Raw genomic sequence first — 20,087 nt, 5'->3', positions numbered from 1 at the left:
GTGGGCGAAACACGGCCCAAGGCAGCTTTGTTCTCTCTGCGAGCAATAAACTAGCGGAGAGCATTAGTCACGGGTAATAATCCCTTCAAAGATAAATAATAATAATAATTTATTAATCCACGACTTTGTTGTGCACTGCTGAGCGCAATTGGCTGCTGTGTTTCGCCCACAAATATACAGTCAATTCACTTTACAGTGTATCCCGTGAAGCTCTTTGAGACTTCTCAAAGACGTGATCAGGCGCTGTATCAAATGCGAGGATTATTTATACAACGAATAAAAATCCTCGCGATTAACACAGCGCCTGTAACATCGAATCATCTCGAATCACTTCACAGGGAACTGCTGTCGAGTGTAGTGACTGCGGTATTTTTTTAGGCAAACCAAACGTGACAGCCATTTTGCACATAGCTCATGTCCCACAGAAGACACAAAGCGAATGACTGTTTTTCTGGGAGGTTGATGTTGGATAGGACAACAACAACAAAATTACATTTGTATAGCGCCTTTCACAAATCAGGAGAAACTCCCTTCTATTACAACAGTCTCGCATGATCATTTAGACCTCCGGATGTCTAATTCGGAAGAGACAACAACAAACAACACATGAGGTTTACACAGCGTCTTTCACGTCAGGAGGACTTCCCAAGGCCCTGGGCAGTCGGGGATCCGCACCCGAGCTGGTGGTTGGGATCAGGAGGGCGGAGAGGGTAGGGCGAGGAAGGGTGACTGAAGGCCTGGCCGAAGACAGCACCTCCGACTTATGCAGCACTCCCTCCACTGCTGTGCTGGAGAGTCGGCCTCGACTGTGAGCTCAAAGTCAACTGCCGCACGGCCCCCGAAGCAAGAGAGCTACGGACTGAGCCCAGCCGACACTTAGCTCGAACCTAGATGGGTTGACATGTTGTAGGCAGATAGGGGAGCGAGCGAGCGAGCGAGCGAGCGAGGGAGGGAGGCAGATGACTAGGAGCCATTGCAAAAGGCCCCACGATACGGTAGTAACCACTTTCAATATTAGTTCGGTCACGAGCTGGCAAAGCCGGGTAATTTGATTATAGTGCAATACTCTGTAACCACAGCACTCAAGAAATGACAAGACCGGCCCACAAAATCTGAGTAACATTTTTATAGCGAAATACTTGAACGAGCAGATTGTTGTTGTGATAGAGACAGGATAAAATCAGAAGAATACACTGTTATAGACTCTGGCTCACACCTCACCTCAGCCCCCACTTCTAAGCCAAAATTGCTTTTCAAAAGAAACCTTCCCCGTTCAACTCTTCCTGTCGACTTGTCTGATTAATGTTTGCTGCGAGTTTGTCTTCAAGGGATTTTCTCTCACACACACACACACAGTCACATACTGTCACCATCTGGGACTTGGCTCCCACAGCAGTTACTGTGCGCTGGTAATCTCTCAGCGATTCGCTTCATGTGGTTTTTAAAGTTATTCCCCAACCAGTGAATATAGTCGTCGGCTTTTGGAACGTTTCTTATTCTTCCTTTCTCTCCCTCGAAGCCCGAGACCGACCGCTCATAGTCTTAATAGTCCCTCACAGTCAGGACTGAAGACCTTCCTCTTTGACCGTGCTTACAGTCACCTCCTCCCTCCCTCCCGGCTCGGAGTCAGGCTCCGCCACTGTTAAACGTCCTGAGACGCTGCCCCACACGAAGGGCGCTGTGTCAGTGCACGTTGTTGTTGCCGTCGTTAACGGCTTGGGGCATTGGCTGTGCGCAAATCGGCACAGTTAATGCACAGTCACTACACTTTACCGTCGAAAGCTCTCTGAGTCATCCTTCCGGCATATGTCGAATGCGAGGATTATTTTTGAACCCGCCTTGTCTTAAAATTTAAGATAATTTGCAGAAACATTCAGAAATTCGGTCTCATATTAGAAACCTGTTTTTTTTTAAAAAAAAAGAAAATAGCATTGCTTTCCAATTCAACTGAGGTTAAGAGTTTTCCCATCCCAACATTTTAAGAGAATGGTCTGAACCATGAGAAGTTTCAGAGCTCTATATCCACAACGTTCTTCACCGAGAGGACGTGACGATATGACTCTATCTCTTCTCTAAGATGTAAATGGTACGATATATACGTTTGCACCTTCTCCTTCTTTCTGTCTATCTGTTTGTCTCGATATTTTTGATTCTATCTCTTCTTCACTCACTCTTAAATGTTTCACCTCTCTGTCTCTGTCTATCTGTGTGTGTATCATTTATACATACTATATATATATATGTTTTGTCCTTCATCTCCCCATCGCTCTCCATTTACATCTCTGCCTCTGTCTCAGTCTGTGTATATTTTCCTCCCTCTCTCTCTCTCAACCTTTGTTTTTTTATCTAATTCCTCGGTAGTTGATAGTTTGAAAGGAAAGCGATTCGGGGCTAAGCTGAAGTGAGAACAAACAGGGGCTGAGCTGAAACCCAGCACCCACGCATCGCAAAATGACAAACAGAGGAAGGAAAAACAAATAGGGGACAGTCCCTAAAATGGAAAGACTGAAGTAATATCAGCCAATTAACAATAACTTGTGGGCGAGGCAGAGAGAAAGAGAGAGGAGCTCCTCGCGGCTCTTCAGGGCTTTTTAATGAAATTGCCACCAAAAAAAAAAAACTTACTTTAGCAAATAAAGAATACGCACAGAAGGACATTTTTAAAAAAAATAACGTTTCGAAAAATATTATTTAAATTACTTCAGTCATTTCGCTGCCTGAAAGGGCGATGGAAGCAGCTTCGGTAGTAGCTTTCGAAACTGAATTGGGTAGATACTCGCAAAGGAAAAATGTGCGGGGCTATGGGGTAAGAGCGGGGGGAGCGGGACTAGTGGGTAGCTCTTTCAAAGAGCCGGCACAGGCACGATGGGCCGAATGGCCTCCTTCTGTGATGTAAGATTCTGTACGATTCTATACATTTTGCCCACAAAATGACTGCTACGTACCAGGGGCCTCTTCCTGCCAGTGCTCCTTGCTGCCTACGTTCAGGTCTAAACTCAGCACGTTTGAGATCGCGGAGTGTGGACCCGCTCGCCAGGCCTGACCTGAGTCCGGGTGACACTACGCAATCGGGCAGCTGTTAATTTCACAACAACAACTTGCATTTATTTACACATGGTGGAACGGAGGGCACGAGGGACATGCGGAGCTGTGCATAACGCAACTCGGGGACAGGGAGCCGGATGGAAGTGACCAATTTATTATTGTTTTTTTCCTTGAGGGATTATTATCAGGCCTGTGGGGTAAGGAAACTTGCCCAAGATTTCTCCCTGTCTGGAATTGAACCCAGGTCTCTCTCGCTTGCGAGGCGAGCACTCTAACCACTGAGCTACAGGACTCCACGAATAATGATCCGTGTATTTGATACAGCGCCTTTCATGTTGTGTGGACATCTTCAAGTGCTTCACGGGATTTATTATAAAGTGGAGTGACTGCTTTTTTGTAGGAGAACTCGGCAGCCAATATAATATGCGCACAGTAATGTCCCACAAAACAGCATGGACAATTTTATTTGAGGAATTGTTGGCCAGGACATGAGCAAAGACTGGGGGCAAGGCGGGGAAGGGAGCAAAAAGGTTTATCAGGCTGAGACTGGGTGGAATTTCGTGCCTTCTGTGCCCTGTTCCATTTCCTCATTTTCCCTCCAGTTCGCCACCACAGAGGATATTTTTTTTTGCAAACATTAACTGTTTTGAGAAGGAGGAAACACGTTTCCAGCAATAATAATAACCTTTCGCTGGTCATAATAAAGTTGCTTGAGTCGTCAAAATGAGTCAGAATCTCTCACTCTCTCTCTCTCTCTCTCGGACACGAAAGTCCAGAGATCGTGAATGAGGAACCTGGAGTTGCAACAGTTCCTGACACAGTTTAGAAGAGAGTTTGGGGTGTGTGGGTGGGGGGGGGGGGGGGGGTGTGGGGGTGAGTGTTTGGGGGGAGAAAAATTCCCTCAAAAACTTTCACACTGTGATATTTCTGTGGACAGTTCGGGTGGTGGTGGTGGTGGTGAGGAAAGGGGAGGGATGTCAGAAAGTGGGATCTGAGTTCATCTTGGATTTAATCTTTTCCCACTTCCAGGGAAAAAGTGTGTTGGGAGGTTTTGGTGTGGGGGAGTGGGGTTAGGGGGACCTTCACACTCAGCCTGGCTTGGCCTGTCTCTAAGATGATCATTGACTCAATGTCATTTTGCGAGGATTTTGCTTACAGGGTTACTTTCGCTTGGCTCTTCTGCTTCTAACTTCTTCCCCTAACGATAGTTTCCTGAAAGTTACGAGCTCGTTGCCAGTTTCTCTCTTATTTCGTTCCTCATTGTCACCGGGAAGACGATGGGGTAAGGAAACACAGCTGGAATATCCAGCTGGGGAGTGAGGGAGAGATACAGATGGGCCAGGTACAAACAAGCAAAGCAAAGCCATTCTCCTGAGAACTAACACTCTGGACACCACCATTGAAAGAGTCATCATGGTGGGAGATTGTGGCAGCCATTTTGCGCATAGCAACATCCCACACAGCCATGAAGTTAACGACCAATTTACTGAGAGGATTCTCCGCCAGGACACCGGAGAAGTCCCTTCTCTTCTGCAACAGCATTGCAGGATCGGGCACAGAGGGGAACTTCACAACAACTACAGCAACGACAACAAATTATATTTACACGGCGCCTTTCATGTCGGGAGGACGTCCCAAGCCACTGGACAATCAAGGATTTGCACCCGAGCTGGGGGTTAGGATCAGGTGGGGTGGGGAGTGGGGTTAGGAGGGTGACCGAAGGCACGGTTGAAGAGGAGGGTCTTGAATCGGGCCTTGAAGGAGGCGAAGGAGGAGGCGAGGCGGAGGGACTGTGGGATGAAGTTCCAAAGGGTGGGGGCAGGGAAGCTAAAGGCCCGACCGCTTAACGTGTCATGCAAACCCAAAGCAGCGCACCCCCAGCAGTGAGCTCAAAGTCCTGACCCCGGGGGCTCAAACCCACAAACCCCCTGACTCAGAGACGAGAGGAAGAGTCACTGACTGAGCCGGGCTGACGCGGGAGCAGTGGATCTGAACACAAGATGTTTCGATACGATAAAGTGCTTCTAAAGAAGCGAGTTCTTTCTCGGGGTGCCAAAGACGAAAGGCCAGGACTCTTGAGCTACTCTCCCCAGAGAGCTCCATATCAGCCTTGTGGTCGAGCAAGTAAACGAGTTACTGTAACTGATGGTATTAATACTTCGGTGAGCTAATTGTGCCTTTCCTATTCTGCACCACCCACATGTTGTGTGGAGGCCCTCTCTCTCTCTCTCTATTTCTCTGTCTGTGTATGAGTAACGCGTTCATCTCAGCAGTGGTGGAAAACCTCCTCTCTCTGTGTAAAGCAAAGTGCTGATATCGCAATCGCTCTGCTCTATTCGAATCGCTTTCCACAAGTGACGGATTCCACACCTCCAGAACGTTGCGTCAAACTGACACATGGAGGGTTCAGCCTCCCCCGGCCCCCCGCCCGCCTGCCCACTCACCCACCCACCCCCACCCCCGGGGCGAGGGGCAGGATTGCCCCAGGCTTCCTCTGAGATAGGCTGCTCGTGGGCCTCTTTACATCACTCATGAACCTGACTCACGACGCTCATCCCCCCCCCCCACCCCCACCCCATCTGCGCCCCCATCGCTGCAAAGGCTTAAAGTCGTCACAGGAACACAATATATTTTCCACGGCCACTGGTCTTCCTTTGACAAAAAAGAGCATTTCAGATTTTATTATTCATGCCATTTGCGCCTCTCAGATTTGGTGTAGTCTTGCGTCTGAGCCCCTTCCCTCCAACTATCCTCCCCTCACCACTATCCCCAACATCGTGGTCTTTGAGCTCGCTGATGCTGATGCTCCAGAACGGTGCTGGGGGGTGGGGTGCGGGGTTTGGTGTGGGGCGGGTGTGGAGCATTAATAATAAGAGCCTTATCACGTCCGTTGAGACGTCTCAAAGCGCTTCGCAGAATACACTGTAAAATGGAGTGACTGTGTATTTTGTGGCCCAAGCACACGTGCTTTGGGTGAATCACTCAAATCGTACCCTGGGCAGGGTGAGGGGGTGGAGGGGGGGTGGGAGGGGGGGTGGGTGTCGGGTGGAGTGGGGTGAAAGATTCACTCATATCGCTCCAGCAAGGGGCTCTGTCATACGACTTGACAAATTCTTAGACAAGTCTGAGTTAATCGCAAGGAACATTCAATGTTGTAGGTAGGAAGTGGTTTGGGGTTTTCCAAATTGTATGCAATTTGAAATTAAGAGCTCTCACTGGGGAGTGAAATCAGTTTTTTATTTTACCCCTATGCTGTAACTTTTACGCTTTTAATAGACGACCACAAACAGCCCTGAGGAGTTAGCTCACTCAACAGCAGGCTGGACACTTCTCACCAGAGACATCAACGCCACGGCCCAGAAATTTGGGAAATTCTTTGATTCGTCTTGATTTGGAAGCTAGATCTCTCCTAAGCTTTGGGAGGGGGTGGGGGGTCGGTCGGTGGCGGAGGGTGACAGCGTTTTGCTGCCAAGTGTAGTGACTGTGTTTTTTTTTCTGTTGCTGTTGGCAATCAATCGCGGCAGCCAATTTTGCACGCAGCAAGGCCCCGCAGAGAACCGCAAAGGGAGGATTGACGACCAGGGCAAAAGGCACAGGAACAAAGGTTCACTGATCTGGGTGGGGGTGGGGGGGGGGATGGTGGGGTGTTGACTGAGCTATTTTCGACACCAAGCCGTACTCATCAGTGGAATTAAAAATTGTCCAACGTCACCTCTTACTGTGTCAGTGTGCATCATTGCCACTTCAAAGCCTCTGGCCTCCCTCCACCCGACTTCTGCTCTGAATTTTCTTCGAGTTTGCCTTTCAGTCATACACTGAGGCTCCCTGCCTCTGTCAACCGTGTCCTTTATTAAAACTCACCCCCCCACCCCTGAAAATTCTTTCATCTTTTCGCTTGATGCATAAGGCTTTGTTTCGGAGCTGTGTTTGGAGCCTGACAAGAATGCGGCCTGCAACACGTCATCAGTTAGTGTCACTGCCTGCTCCACATTCGACCAATCCCACAAACCCTTCGCCTTGCTCCTTCCCTTCAACAACAACAACAACAACAAGATTTCATTTATAGAGCGCCTTTCATGTCGGGAGGACGTCCCAAGGCGCTGGACAGTTGGGTCAGGATCTTCAAGGCACGACACAAGACTCTCCTTTTCGATCGTGCCTTCAGCTGCTCTCCTCTCTCTCTCTGCTCCCTCCCTATCCCAATCCTACACCCCCCCACCCCATCACGCTCGGGACCTGATCCCCAACTGTTCAGAGCCTTGGGACGTCCTCCCGATGTGAAAGGCGCTTTACAAATGTAATTTTGTTGTTGTTGTCCTGGCTGGTCTGCTGTAACAGGGTCGATTTAATCGCTAACGGAGAGAAATTGGGGAGAAAGTTTTTTTTTAAAAAACACAGAGGATCTGTCTGGATCCACAATTGGTTTGAAACAGAGAATTAGACAAGTATCTGAAAGGATGGTGGAAGCAGATCCAATAACAGCTTTCAAAAGGGAACCGGATGGGATTTGAAAAGGAAAAACTTGCAAGGACGTGGGGAAAGAGCGGGGGAGTGAGACTGATTGGTGGCTCTTCCAAAGAGCCGGCACAGGCACGATGGGCCGAATGGCCTCCTTCTGCGCTGTAAAATTCTATGATTCTATTTGTGGTATATTAGAATAGACAAGTGCTCTGGGTGGGAGGGACCTATGTGAGTGCAAGTTGTCGTCATCGTTGTTGTCTGAAAGAGAAAATTCATCAGGTTTAATTTCCAATTTGCTAGTTGGGTTAAATGACACAGGTTGGGTTGACCATGTGTAAATATGCACGTGGTAGAGAGGGAAATACTACAAGGTGCCCTCGGGAAAGGGTTGCAGAGTGGCTTGGAATTTGCGCTGTACACATGCCTTTAGTCGTGGTTATTACAATCCATAAATTTGGCGGATGGGTTAGTGACATTCTTGACTGTCCGACACTTTGGGATATCCTGCCGACGTGAACGTAATCAATTACAACTCTCAGTGCAATCTCCCTCATTCCTTTCCAGGACCTCGGGAGTGTAGAGCTCCTTCTTCTTTCCTCGGCTTTCCTTTCTAAAGGACTCGGGGGGGTAGGGGGGGGATCAGCTTCCAGATTAAGGACGAAGGTTCCAAAATTCCAGACAACCTTTAAAGATGAAGACGATGGGTTTCCAAGTAAATCCGTGAATAAATTTGGGGCCTTCGGGATCACGGTGTGTGGTGGGGGGCGGGGAGGGGGGGGCACTGAGTTACAAGCAGGTCATTGAGAGACAAACAAGGGGAGCTACAACAGGTTGAGTCATTCGGTGACACTCTTGCTGAAGAGAAATACAAAGAACGAAACCAGAGGTGAAGTAGGCTGGTGTTTTCCCATCTGTGTGGAGACACTGTCCATTTTGCATAAAGAGTGCATCTCCTGCCGACCGATATTACTCAGCCATCCCATGGCCCAAATATGCTGCTTAGTCACTTGAGCTGCTTGTGTAACTGAGCACAAGGTTCCTTCCTCCTGGCTTGGTTTAGTATTCTCCTCTTATCCCTTTACCTCATTGCTTCCAGGAGAAACCTTGACCTTTCCGTTCCCCTCTCACCTTTTTCACGCCAACTCCGCCCTAACAGCACAACTCCACCGATCGCCCCAGTTTCCCCCCACCCCACACACACACACAACACACACATTCATACACATACCCTGCCAAACTGCGCCTAATATAGAACTTTCCAGGATTGGGTAAACGGGGAGAGATTATGTATTTCTATTCCAACAATATATCTCTGGGATTTCCATGTGGAGGTGGGAGGCAAGGAATTCTCAGTTTTTTGATTTGGATACTGTTAAGCACGGTGATGGGTTTCCACAATTGTCAGACACCTGACTGACCCCCCACTCCCGCTCGCCCCCCCAAAAAATATACTTATGGAGACACACCCACACAGGCAAAGATGGACGCCAACAGTCACACACACAAATAAAGAGATAGACTGACAGAAATCACTAGATGCTCCAGTTCCCTACCCCCGAAGGTTTTAGCAAAGAATTCTAATTGGTTTGGCACCAGATACAAAGGCTGATGTGTGAGGGGAAACAGGACAGCTTTGTGTTCATCCTGGGTGGGGGAGGGAATGTTGGCCGATTGGGAGGGAAGAGAGAGTTGTCTATCGAACGGATTCACACGAGCCATTCGAGTGGCTGGTGAGGCGGCAGCCATTGCGTGAGGCTGACGTGGAGAGAGACTCGCTAGTTAGGAGCCTGGCGTTACTCACAGCCTTGTACACCGTCCACACAAGACCCTTTCCAATGTGCTGCCCACCCGACTCTGATAGGAAGGAGCGGGTGGGGTGGGGGTGGGTAACTGCAATGGAGCAAACAGAGTTTCTGTCTGAATTCCTCCAATTTCAGAAAAACATGCGCTACGTTTTGAATAAGTTTGATATGATTTGATGGTGGGGGTGGGGGGTTTCGGGTGGGTGGGGGGGTGTGGTGGGAGGGCTGCTCTTAAAAAGAATCAGTTCCAAATTAACCAAAGGCGAAATACAACAACAACAACAACAACAACAACAAGATTCCATTTATAAAGCGCCTTTCACATCAGGAGGACGTCCTCCTGCAGATACTGCAGATACCTGCTGGAAATCTGAAATAAAAGCAGAAGTCGCTGGGAAGACTCAGCAGGTCAGGCAGCATCTATGGAGAGAGGCAAGTGAGTTCACGTTTCAGGTCGGTGACCTTTCCGACGAAACGCTACCTCACTTTCTTCTCTCCACCGATGCTGCCTGACCTGCGGAGTGTTCCCAGCGACTTCTGTTTTTATCCCAGTTCCAAATTAAGACTGGCTTGAAGACACCATCTTCCGTCTTAAATGAAAATGGTCTCATGGGCTGAGACCGGGTGGGATTTGTCGATGGGATGGCGGTTAGGATGGCGAGTTATTCAGTGAGTGAGTGTGTGTGTGTGTGTCAGCCTGGTTCAGTCAGTGCCTCTGACTCTGACTCAGAAAGCTGTGGTTTCAAGCCGCACATCAGGACTCCGAACTCTTTATAGTCCAGGCTGACACTCCAAAGCAGAACTGGGGAGAGAGCTGAAACCCCCTTTGGAGGTGCCGTCCTTTTGATGAGACGTTAAACCGAGACCCCGTCAGTGCCTGTTCAGGAGGACTTTAAAGATCCCGCCAGGCTTCGGAAAAGGGAAGGGAGCTTCTCTCAGTGTTCCTGGCCAGCAATCCCCCGGATAAAATTGGTCACTTACTTTGCGTTGCCGCGTGCAAATCGGCTGCTGCATTGGCCTACACGCGCACGCACGCACGCACGCACACAGTCACTACACTTTAGAGAGAATCCTGTGAAGAGCATCGAGATTTCCTCCTGACGTGAAAGGCACCGGCTCAACTGCACGAGGATTATTATCGAGGAGACTTTCACCCCTCGCTCGCTCGCTCGCTCGCTGCTCCTCACGGCGAAGGGGCGAGGGGACAAAAGGGAAAAAACATTTTGCAGCTTTCAAGACACAGACTAAAGTGTGGACCCTTTGTGTGTCGCTGCAGAGTGGCAGTGCCACGTGCAGCCTTTGTAGAGACAGCGTCAGGCAGTCGTGTAAAGGCCCCATTGTGCAGAAGTCCACACAGCGCTCGCTCTCAGAAAAGGTTAAGACGCACAACCGGCTACAAGCCGCTCACGCAGGACTGTGTGGGCACACAGCTCACGACACCCTAAACCGTTGCAGGAAAGAAGAACACATGTCCACACCACTTCGCCTCGGAAACCTCAGACTTTTGTCCGTCGCAAGCAGAGGAAGGTCAACTTGAGGCACATCGCAGCAGCATAAGATACTGAAGGAACCTTCAGCCTGTGAAGAAGCACCTTCAGCCTGTTTGATCTCGCAATAATAGTAATAATAATAACCATCATCATCCTCGCATTTGACCCAGCGCCTATAACGTCAAAACTTCTCAAAGCGCTTCACAAGGAATTGTTGTCGAGTGTAGTGACTGTATTTGTAAGCGAGCCGGCAGCTTGTTTTGTGCGCAGCAAGATCCTGCACGCAGCTGTGATCTCGGTCCAGAGCCTCGGGACGTACTCCCGACGTGAAAGGCGACGATAACAAATGTAGTTTGTTGTCGTCGTCGTTGTTGTTGTCAATGGTTTGTTTGTCAGGGCTGCTCTTTCGCACCAATCTCACAAGGATTAGTTAACGTTGATCTGAACAGGAAGACCATCGGTTTAATCTATCAGCCCTTCAAGGGCAATGCTGTACAGTGGACGCCCAGTATTATGCCGGCGAGTCAGTCAGTCCCAATGGTGCTTGAATCTACAACAGAATACTCGCCCTACTGTCTTCCCATTCCATCACTGTTGTAATCAGTTTCTTAACTAAGTCCCTGTGTTCTGGCCTCCGACCACCCCCTCCCTCCTATAATCGCTTCCAGCTGCTAATTGCTCTGTGTTACATTATGCTGACACCACATCTATTCCGCTTCCTCTCACTTCCTGATCATTTTTACCGACCTCCTGTTCCCAAACGCCAGTTTCCCCCTCCGCCGCACCATCCCTTTGACCATCCCAGCAACCTGCTCGCAGCAGAGCAGCTTGCTCTGACACAGTTTGCCTTTACGGTAGCGGTATCTCCATTGATGCCACGTTCTGGGGTCCCCAAACCTCGGCTCTCGCCAGCTTAATGTTTTCCAGGATTAGGTGAGTCGGGTGCAGGGTCCAGAGAGAGAGAGAGAGAGAAGAGAGAGAGTGCGCATTCCATCCTGGGCAAAAGGAAATTTCCAGGCGTCGTAGATACGTAGAACTGTTTTAATAGTATGAACACTCTTAGCAACAACTTAAACAGCGGCCGTCACGTAGGGTAATGCCTCGGAGTGCTTTACAGGAGGTGGGGGTGGACATTGAGCAGGGAAGGGGATAGATGACTATAGAAATGGTTGAAGAGGTAGGATCTGAGCTCGGTGTTGGGTTTCCGCGTTTGTTAGATGTCAGATACACGGTTATAATAATAATAGTAATCCTTGCATTTGATATAGCGTTTTTCACGTCTTCTCGACGTCTCAAAGCGCTTCACAGAATAGACTGTAAAGTAAATTGATCGTATATTTGTGGGCGAACCATCTATCCGGGCTGAACGTCTTAAAGCACTTCACAAAGACAAAGTGGAGTCACCAGGCAGATGAGTGGAGACCCATGAAGAGTATATAATAATAATAATAATAATAATAATAACAATAACAATAATAATAATCCTTGCATTTGATATAAAGCCTTATCATGTTGTTGATATGTCTCAAAGCGCTTCACAGAATATACTGTTAAGTGGAGTGGCTCTGCATTTTTGGGTAAAATTAATATTATAATAATGATAACATTAAGAAAAATCCTTGCGTTTGATACAGCGCCTTATCACGTCTTCGAGACGTCTCTAAGAGCTTCCCAGGATATACTGTAAAGTGGAGTGACTGTGCATTTTGTGGGCGAAACTTGTAGTGTCTCGGAGAGCAATGAGAGGGTAGTACTGGGGGGAGTGAGTGGCTGAGATCAGAGATGGCAGAGTGGAAGTTATGAGCGGAGAATAAGGTCTGGAGGAGATTACAAAACCACAAACCGGTGGGGGGGGGGAAGAGGCGGAGGGAAACAACCACAAAATTCCGATATTCTGATCATTCCCAGAATTAAGCAGATTTGTCCGATTCCAATTGACATCGTTCTAAACGCATGGAAAACTGGCTTTGGAGTTGTGGGAGATGAGACGAAAACTGCAAACAGTGAGTCTATGAGCCGATGGGTGGAGGATGGCAGTGGAAAGACAGCAGCACAGATGTGGGGCCTTCGCTTAATTCTATGAGGCAGTAATTTAATCGTGGCCTTGCTGTGATTTTAACTAATGAAGAGCATCATTCACAATCGGGAGGTCCTGTGAGCTCAAATTACTGCCTCTAATTAATTGCCTGATGTTTCTTCCAGCCTGTTAACTATTTTCTGCAAAGGAATATCTGTCGGTCAAGAAGGAAATAGCTTGCCTTTTTAATAATAATAATCATAATCTGCGTCTCCGTTGCCTTATTCCCCCCCTACTCTCCCCAAACTGAGTCAGCTTATGCAACTCTCTTGTAATCCCATTTCTCAGCACCACGCATTCCCTGAGAGGCTGCCAATGTTATAATAATAATAATAATCCTGGCATTTGATATCGCGCTTCATCATTTCATTGAAATGTCTCAAAGCGCTTCACAGAACATACTGTAAAGCGGATTGACTGTGTATTTTGTGGGCGAAACGTGGCAGCCAATTGCACATATCAGTGTCCCACAAACAGTCGTGGATTGAGTGCACCAATTTTTTTGGGGGGATAGGGATTATTACCCCTCCAAAAATGATTATTATTTACAGCAATTTATAGAAAATAGGCAAACAGGAGTAGGAGGAGGCCATTCAGCCCATTGCGCCCGTGCCACCAGCTCTCACTCGTCCACTTGGGCAAGACCCACCCAAAGCACAAGTCAATACCTCATCACAGAGGAAGGGAGAAAAAAGTCAAGTTTATATATAAAAAGAGGAAGGCTCAAACTTGGCGAGAAGCTCAGAATGATTGTCATGTTGAAACGGAAGGTGTGACATTGTGTGACTAATCTATAGAAACACCACGCGATTTCCAACCCAAGCAGCGAGCTAAAAAGCATTACAACCAACTCAAATTATTTCAGCGCGTGCGTAACTGGCGAGGAGTAGAAATAATAATAAAAAATAATAATCCTAGCATTTGGAATAAGTTATAAAACTTACTCTCTATGACTCTATGTGAGTAAGTAGGAACCCGGCTATTAAGTAGATTGGCGGATCGCTTTCCGGGGGTAATAATCCCTCAAAAAAAAATGTGGTTGCTCAGTCCACGACTGTTTGTGGGACACTGCTGTGTGCCGTGTTTTGCCCACAAAATACAGTCAATACGAAGCACTTTGAGACGTCTCGAAGACGGGTTAAGACGCTATACCAAATGCAAGGCTTATTATTATTATTATTATACTATATAATTCTATGTCAATTGAGAGTGGATTTGGAATTGTCCAATCCCAATGTGTCAACGATCTCCCTGGAACGCCGCTCGGAAAGTGCAGTGGAGTCCTGTAGCTCAGTGGTTAGAGCTCTCGCCTCGCAAGCGAGACACCCGGGTTCGATTCCCGGTAGGTCAGGGCGAAACCTTGGGTAAGTTTCCTTACGCCACATGCTTGATACTGATTCCTCAAGAAAAAAAACAATGATAAGTTGGTCACTTCAATCCACGACTGCTGTGGGCAATTGGCTGCCGCGTTTCGCCCACAAATGTACAATTCACTTTACAGTCTATTCTGTGAAGCCCTTTGAGATGTCGAGAAGACGTGAAAAGCGCTATATCAAATGCAAGGATTATTATTATTATTATTAAGTGGGGAAATGGGATCGACTTCTGAGTGGGGTAACAGCCACAGGTCTGAGTGCTATTGACAAATCCTTTGCCAATCTCGTAAGTTCGTCCCTGCACCTCCCCACCCCACCCCCACCTCCAGATGTTTAATTGACCGATTAATCTTCTAAATAAGTATATATTTCCTGCGTTGTATGAAACTGATATATATTATAAAAATTATATAGCATACAATAATCATCCTTGCATTCGAAATAGCGCCTTATCACGTCTTCGAGACGACTAAAAGCGCTTCACAGGATATACTGTAAAGTGTAGTGACTGTATACTCTATGGGCGAAAATATGCAGATTATATACAGATTATGTAGCATTCCAAGGGCCTTCGTGCCTGTTCAGGGGGACAGGACTAAAGATCCTGTGACGCTCTTGGAAAAGAGAAGGGTATGTCTCCCGGTGGCCTCTAATGACAATCCTCCCGATAAAATTGGAGATGGGACCTCGATTTTAACATCTTATCCAAAGGACGGCACCTCCAATAACGCAGTGCTTTGCCATTAATGGCCTATATTTGTGAGCTCAAAGTCCCCGATGTGGAGCTCAAAAGCTTCTGACTCAGAGGCGAAAGTACAATACGAGCGACCAAGCCAGGTCGTGCATAATAATAATAATAAAGTGTCTTTCTTCTCAATCCAGTCAATGTAGAATAATTACACTCTTTCACAGTGAATCAAATCCTTTAGGTTTCGCTGACAACTCATCTGTGGTGATAGGTTTTCTGCAGTTTGGTTTGTCAGTTTTCAGCTTCCTTCTTCCTGCTCCTTTTCAAACTTCTGTTATTTCCTCGATAAACGGACAACGTAGCCTACAGTTTACTTTATTTCTGATTTGTTTTACAAAAGACAAAAGTCTAAAACCCAATTATCATCTAATATGTGATATATATATAAGATATATAACCAAAAAGTCATGATATCTACACTATTAACTTAAAAAAAATCATAATTTATTTAAGACTTATTAGATGTCGTAATGGCATGATTTTTTGGTCACCCTGTATACATTTATATATTGATATATTATGTATCGTGGAGCACATGAATATTAAAGAAAGATATATTGTAATTACCCCTAACTTTGATAGACACGATAACGTTCTCTCACCCGCAACACACACAAAAGATATTTTTAATTGAATTTGACTCTTTTCAGCCTCTGTAAAGCATCGACACATGCATTACGCGGGTACTCTGCCGTGCATAAATGCAGGCAGCGTACAAAATGCATTGGAGACACACTCTCTCAGGGGCAGCGCATGCAACGTACATCAGCACATTCGTGTTGTTTACCAAACCCTCTGTCTGCTGAGCGTCCAAACCTAATGACTGGCTATTTAGGGCCGTGTCTGAGCAATGCTACTGCATGGGAATGAGTCAAGTCACTAGATAGCTCAGCAACACCTCCAGTTTTTAACTTGCCTAATGTGTAGGGCAACCACATTGCCTGACAATTGCACTGCCTTACAATGGCACGAATAATAATAATAATAATAATCCTTTTGTTTGATGCAGTGCCTTATCACGTCCTTGAGGTGTCTCAAAGCCCTTCGCACAATATACTTTGAGACGTCCTTCCACTGAGCAAGGGCCTGCACCAAATGCTAACGTTACCATTAACAATAAATTCAGGCTTAAATCTGAAGCTGTTTTTTCGGCAGTTCTCTTTTTGGGCTATTTAAGTGAAGACTAAAATATAAAATGCGTTACTGACAAAATTCTGCACAAGCTGAAATCTTAAGACGGCGGCTTCAAGCCGAGGGACCCGAGAAAAGTTGAGACTCAGAAGTTTCACAATCGACAACAAGAAAGTAATCAACTTCCAAACATACAGATATCAGCGTCCAGCCCATCACATCGTTGAGGTGTCTCAAAGCGTTTCACAGGATACACTGTAAAGTGTAGTGACTGTCTATTTTGTGGGTGAAACGCGGCAGCTAATTGCGCACGGCAGTGTCCACAAACAAATTGAGTGAGCAAATTATAATAATAATAATAATCCTTGCATTTGATATAGCGCTTTTCACGTCGGGAGGACATCCCAAAGCGCTTCACAGAACACACTGTAAAGTGAATTGACTTTTTGTGGGTGAAACGCGGCAGCCAATTGCGCACAGCAGTGTCCACAAACAAATTGAGTGAGCAAATTATACTCCTTGCATTGATTTAAACTGATATCAAACGCAACAATTGAAATTTTAGGACGGTGTGGGTCTCTTTTGCGTCTTTATACATTAATTTAAAGAAACGTAACACGGAACGATATGGCGTCATTGTGTTAACGGGATCGTTCACTGAGCGCTTCTGATACACGTTTCACCCACAAAATACAACAGTCAGTCCACTTTACAGTGTGTTCTGTGAAGCGTTTTGAGGCATCTCAATGACGTGATAAGGCGCTAAATCAAAAGCAAGGATTATTATTATTATTATTATTATCCATTCCCATAATGGATCTCCATCAAGTACCAGGTTCTTTCGGAGCTGTGAGGCTCCAAAACAGTTAGATAGGTAGATAGCAGTTAGATATTGTAAGTGTTCTGAGTCTCTACCCTCCGTGGAGGACGGTTTATAAGTGGAAGTTGTTGTTGTTGTTGATGATGACAGGAGCAACAGCGATCAATGAGCTGTCCGGTGACTTTTCTGAATATACAAGACTGGGAGCTGAGAGCAGGGTGTAGCATTTGTGACTAATAATAATAATTTGGTCACTCGATCCATGGCTGTGGGACACTGCTGTGCGCAATTGACTGCCGAGTTTCGCCCACAATATATACCTACAGTCAGTTCACTTTACAGTAATAATAATAATAATAATCCTTGCATTTGATATAGCTCTTTTCACGTCTTCGAGACGTCTCAAAGGGCTTCACAGAATATGCTGTAAAGTGAATGGACTGTATATTTGTGAGCGGAACGTGGCAGCCAATTGCGCACAGCAGCGTCTCCACACACAGTCGCGGATTGAAATGGCCGATATTCTGTGAAGCGCTTTGAGATGTCTCGAGGGCGCGATAAGGTGCTGTATCAAATGCAAGGATTATTATTGGCATCATCATAAAATTGAGGGTTGTGCGGAATTTTGGAAAAATTGTTGAGTTCGCCTACAAAAAAAGCACTTGGTAGTAAATCCCGTGAAATGCTTTGATATCCTTCCTTCCACTGATATCCTTCCTCAATTTCTACTTTTGCAACCTTCAAATCGCTCTGTCCCGATTATAATAATAATAATAATAATCCTTGCATTTGATATAGCGCTTTTCACGTCTTCTCGACGTCTCAAAGCGCTTCGCAGAATAGACTGTAAAGTGAATTGACTGTATCTTTGTGGGCGAAACGCGGCGGCCGATTGCATGAAAAGAAGATAGATAGAGTACCAGAGTACTGTAGTGGCCGACGATGTGATATTTGATTTATTTTGTGTTTGATTTTTCATCAGTTTCAGACTTTATTTTAACCCTTTTCGATCCGCAAAACAAGCAAAGCATTGTGTCTCTGGTTGGGGCAACAACGGGATTCGGAGAGGCTCAGTTTTAGCAGCTTTTTATTCCTGGGCAGAAATAATAAATAATCCTCGCATTTGATATCGGGCCGTATTCACGGTTTCGAGATGTCACAAAGCGCTTCACGGAATTCACTGTAAAGCGCAGTGTATATTTTGTGGGCGAAACACGGCTGCCAACTGCGCACAGCAGCGTCCCCACAAACAGTTGTGGATTGAGGTTGAGTTGAAATATCTCCAACTCATCCTGATCCCATCCCTTCCTCGACACCCCCCCAACGCCCTCCTCCCCCCCCCGCACCCCCCATCACCCCTCTCCGCCAAAAAGCCTCTTAATTATCGGCTCAGTTGTTGATAAATCCAGGTGTTTATTCCAGATTAAATTTGTGGGTCAGGCAGACAGACGGAGGCAAAAAATCGTTCAATACGCAAAAAGAAAGTTGCGCGGAATTTGAAACGAGTGTTAATTTTTATTACTCACTCACCCAATCACTCACACACACTGTCTCACTCTCACATACTCACTGACTCACTCACTGACTCACTCTCACACACATTCAATCACTCACTCACTCACTCACTCACACACTCACTCACACACTGACTCACTCTCACACACTCACTCACACGCTCACTCAGTCACTCACACACATTGTCTCACTCTCACACTCACACACTCACTCACTCACTCACTCACTCACTCACGCTGTCTCACTCTCACACACTCATTCACTCACTCACTCACTGTCTCAATCACACACACACTCACACACACTGTCTCACTCACACACACTCACTCACTCACTCACTCACTCACACACACTCACTCACACACACTGTCTCACTCACTCACTCACACGCTCACTCACTCTGTCACTCACACACACTGTTTCACTCACTCACTCACACGCTCACTCACTCAGTCACTCACACACACTTTCACTCACACACACTCACTCACACACACTGTCTCACTCACACACACTCTCACTCACACACACTCTCACACACACACTCACACACTGTTTCACTCACACACTCACTCACTCACTCACACACACTGTCTCACTCACACACACTCACTCACACACACTGTCTCACTTTCACACACACTCACACAGTCGCTCAGTCACTCACTCACACACTGACTTGGCTCTCTCACACACTCACAGACACTCACAATACCGTTATTCCTGGTCAATAACATGTTTTATTTACAAATGAAAAACAATTCACATCAAAATAAAACAACCCAGAGACACACACACCAACACACACACACACCCACAGCCCAAACTCAGGCACTCTTCCAAAAACACACACAGAGGGGAAACAAACATAACATTTGTAAGTACTTTGCAAATGAGGGGAACAACATTACTTTAATATAATGTGTGCCCAGTCTTCCCAGACCCCACACCCACCCCAAATCAATCCTCAAAGAGATGTTTCTCCCCCTCCCCATCTCTGCATTGTGATCTTATACGATAAATGCTCTGGTTTTATTGGAATTGCAGTATAAATAATACATCCTACCGTCATTTCTCTGGGGGTTGGGTTGTTTCCTTCTCTTCCCCCTGAGCCCATCAGCCATAGCTCCTAATTCATTGAGGCTCAGTCCCAGGTCTGGAGAGAGAGACACACACAGAGACAGAGAGAGAGACTCAGAGAGGGAGAGAGAGAGAGAGATGTCTATCTGGTCGATGTGATTATCACCATCAAAAACTTGCTACTGATTCAAAATTCACAGCCACTGGGGACTAAGAGGAACTGTAGTGGTGATGTCACTGTGAGGCAAGGCTCTGACTTACTGACTCACTCACTCACTCATTCATTCACTCACTCACTTACTCACTCACTCACTCATTCACTCACTCACTGCCTCTCTCTTTCACTTTTCTTGTTCCCAATGTCTTCAGCCACTCTCTTGTCACTTTTTCTCAACTGTTTTCTGGTCTGCGACTCGAGCCGACATCTACCTCCTTCGCCCCGGCTGGCGCAGCTTCGGTGGTTCAGGTGAAGCTCCGGTTGTAATAATAATAATAATAAATAATGATAATAATAATAATAGTGCCGACGATGATGATGATGA

General features: G+C 46.5%; 1 protein-coding gene across 2 annotated transcripts in view; it reads right to left on the bottom strand.

Moving 5' to 3' along the window:
* LOC103189064 (zinc finger E-box-binding homeobox 1-like) overlaps window positions 1–19,745 on the bottom strand; it is a 39,691-nt gene extending 19,946 nt beyond the window's left edge. Inside the window, exon 1 of one of the 2 annotated variants that reach the window (XM_007909316.2) lies at window positions 19,532–19,745. In XM_007909316.2, coding sequence (XP_007907507.2) covers window positions 19,532–19,589 — 58 coding nt within the window. In that variant the 5' untranslated portion in view covers window positions 19,590–19,745. Of the gene's footprint in view, window positions 1–2,945; window positions 2,960–19,531 lie in introns of those variants that run through there. The other variant, XM_007909318.2, reaches the window with a different exon arrangement.
* Window positions 19,746–20,087: the final 342 nt, after the last annotated feature.

The sequence above is a fragment of the Callorhinchus milii genome, unplaced genomic scaffold (genome assembly GCF_018977255.1).
Source record: "Callorhinchus milii isolate IMCB2004 unplaced genomic scaffold, IMCB_Cmil_1.0 Scaffold27, whole genome shotgun sequence".
In the NCBI taxonomy this organism is placed as follows: domain Eukaryota; kingdom Metazoa; phylum Chordata; class Chondrichthyes; order Chimaeriformes; family Callorhinchidae; genus Callorhinchus; species Callorhinchus milii.
This window is presented reverse-complemented; position numbering and strand designations above follow the sequence as displayed.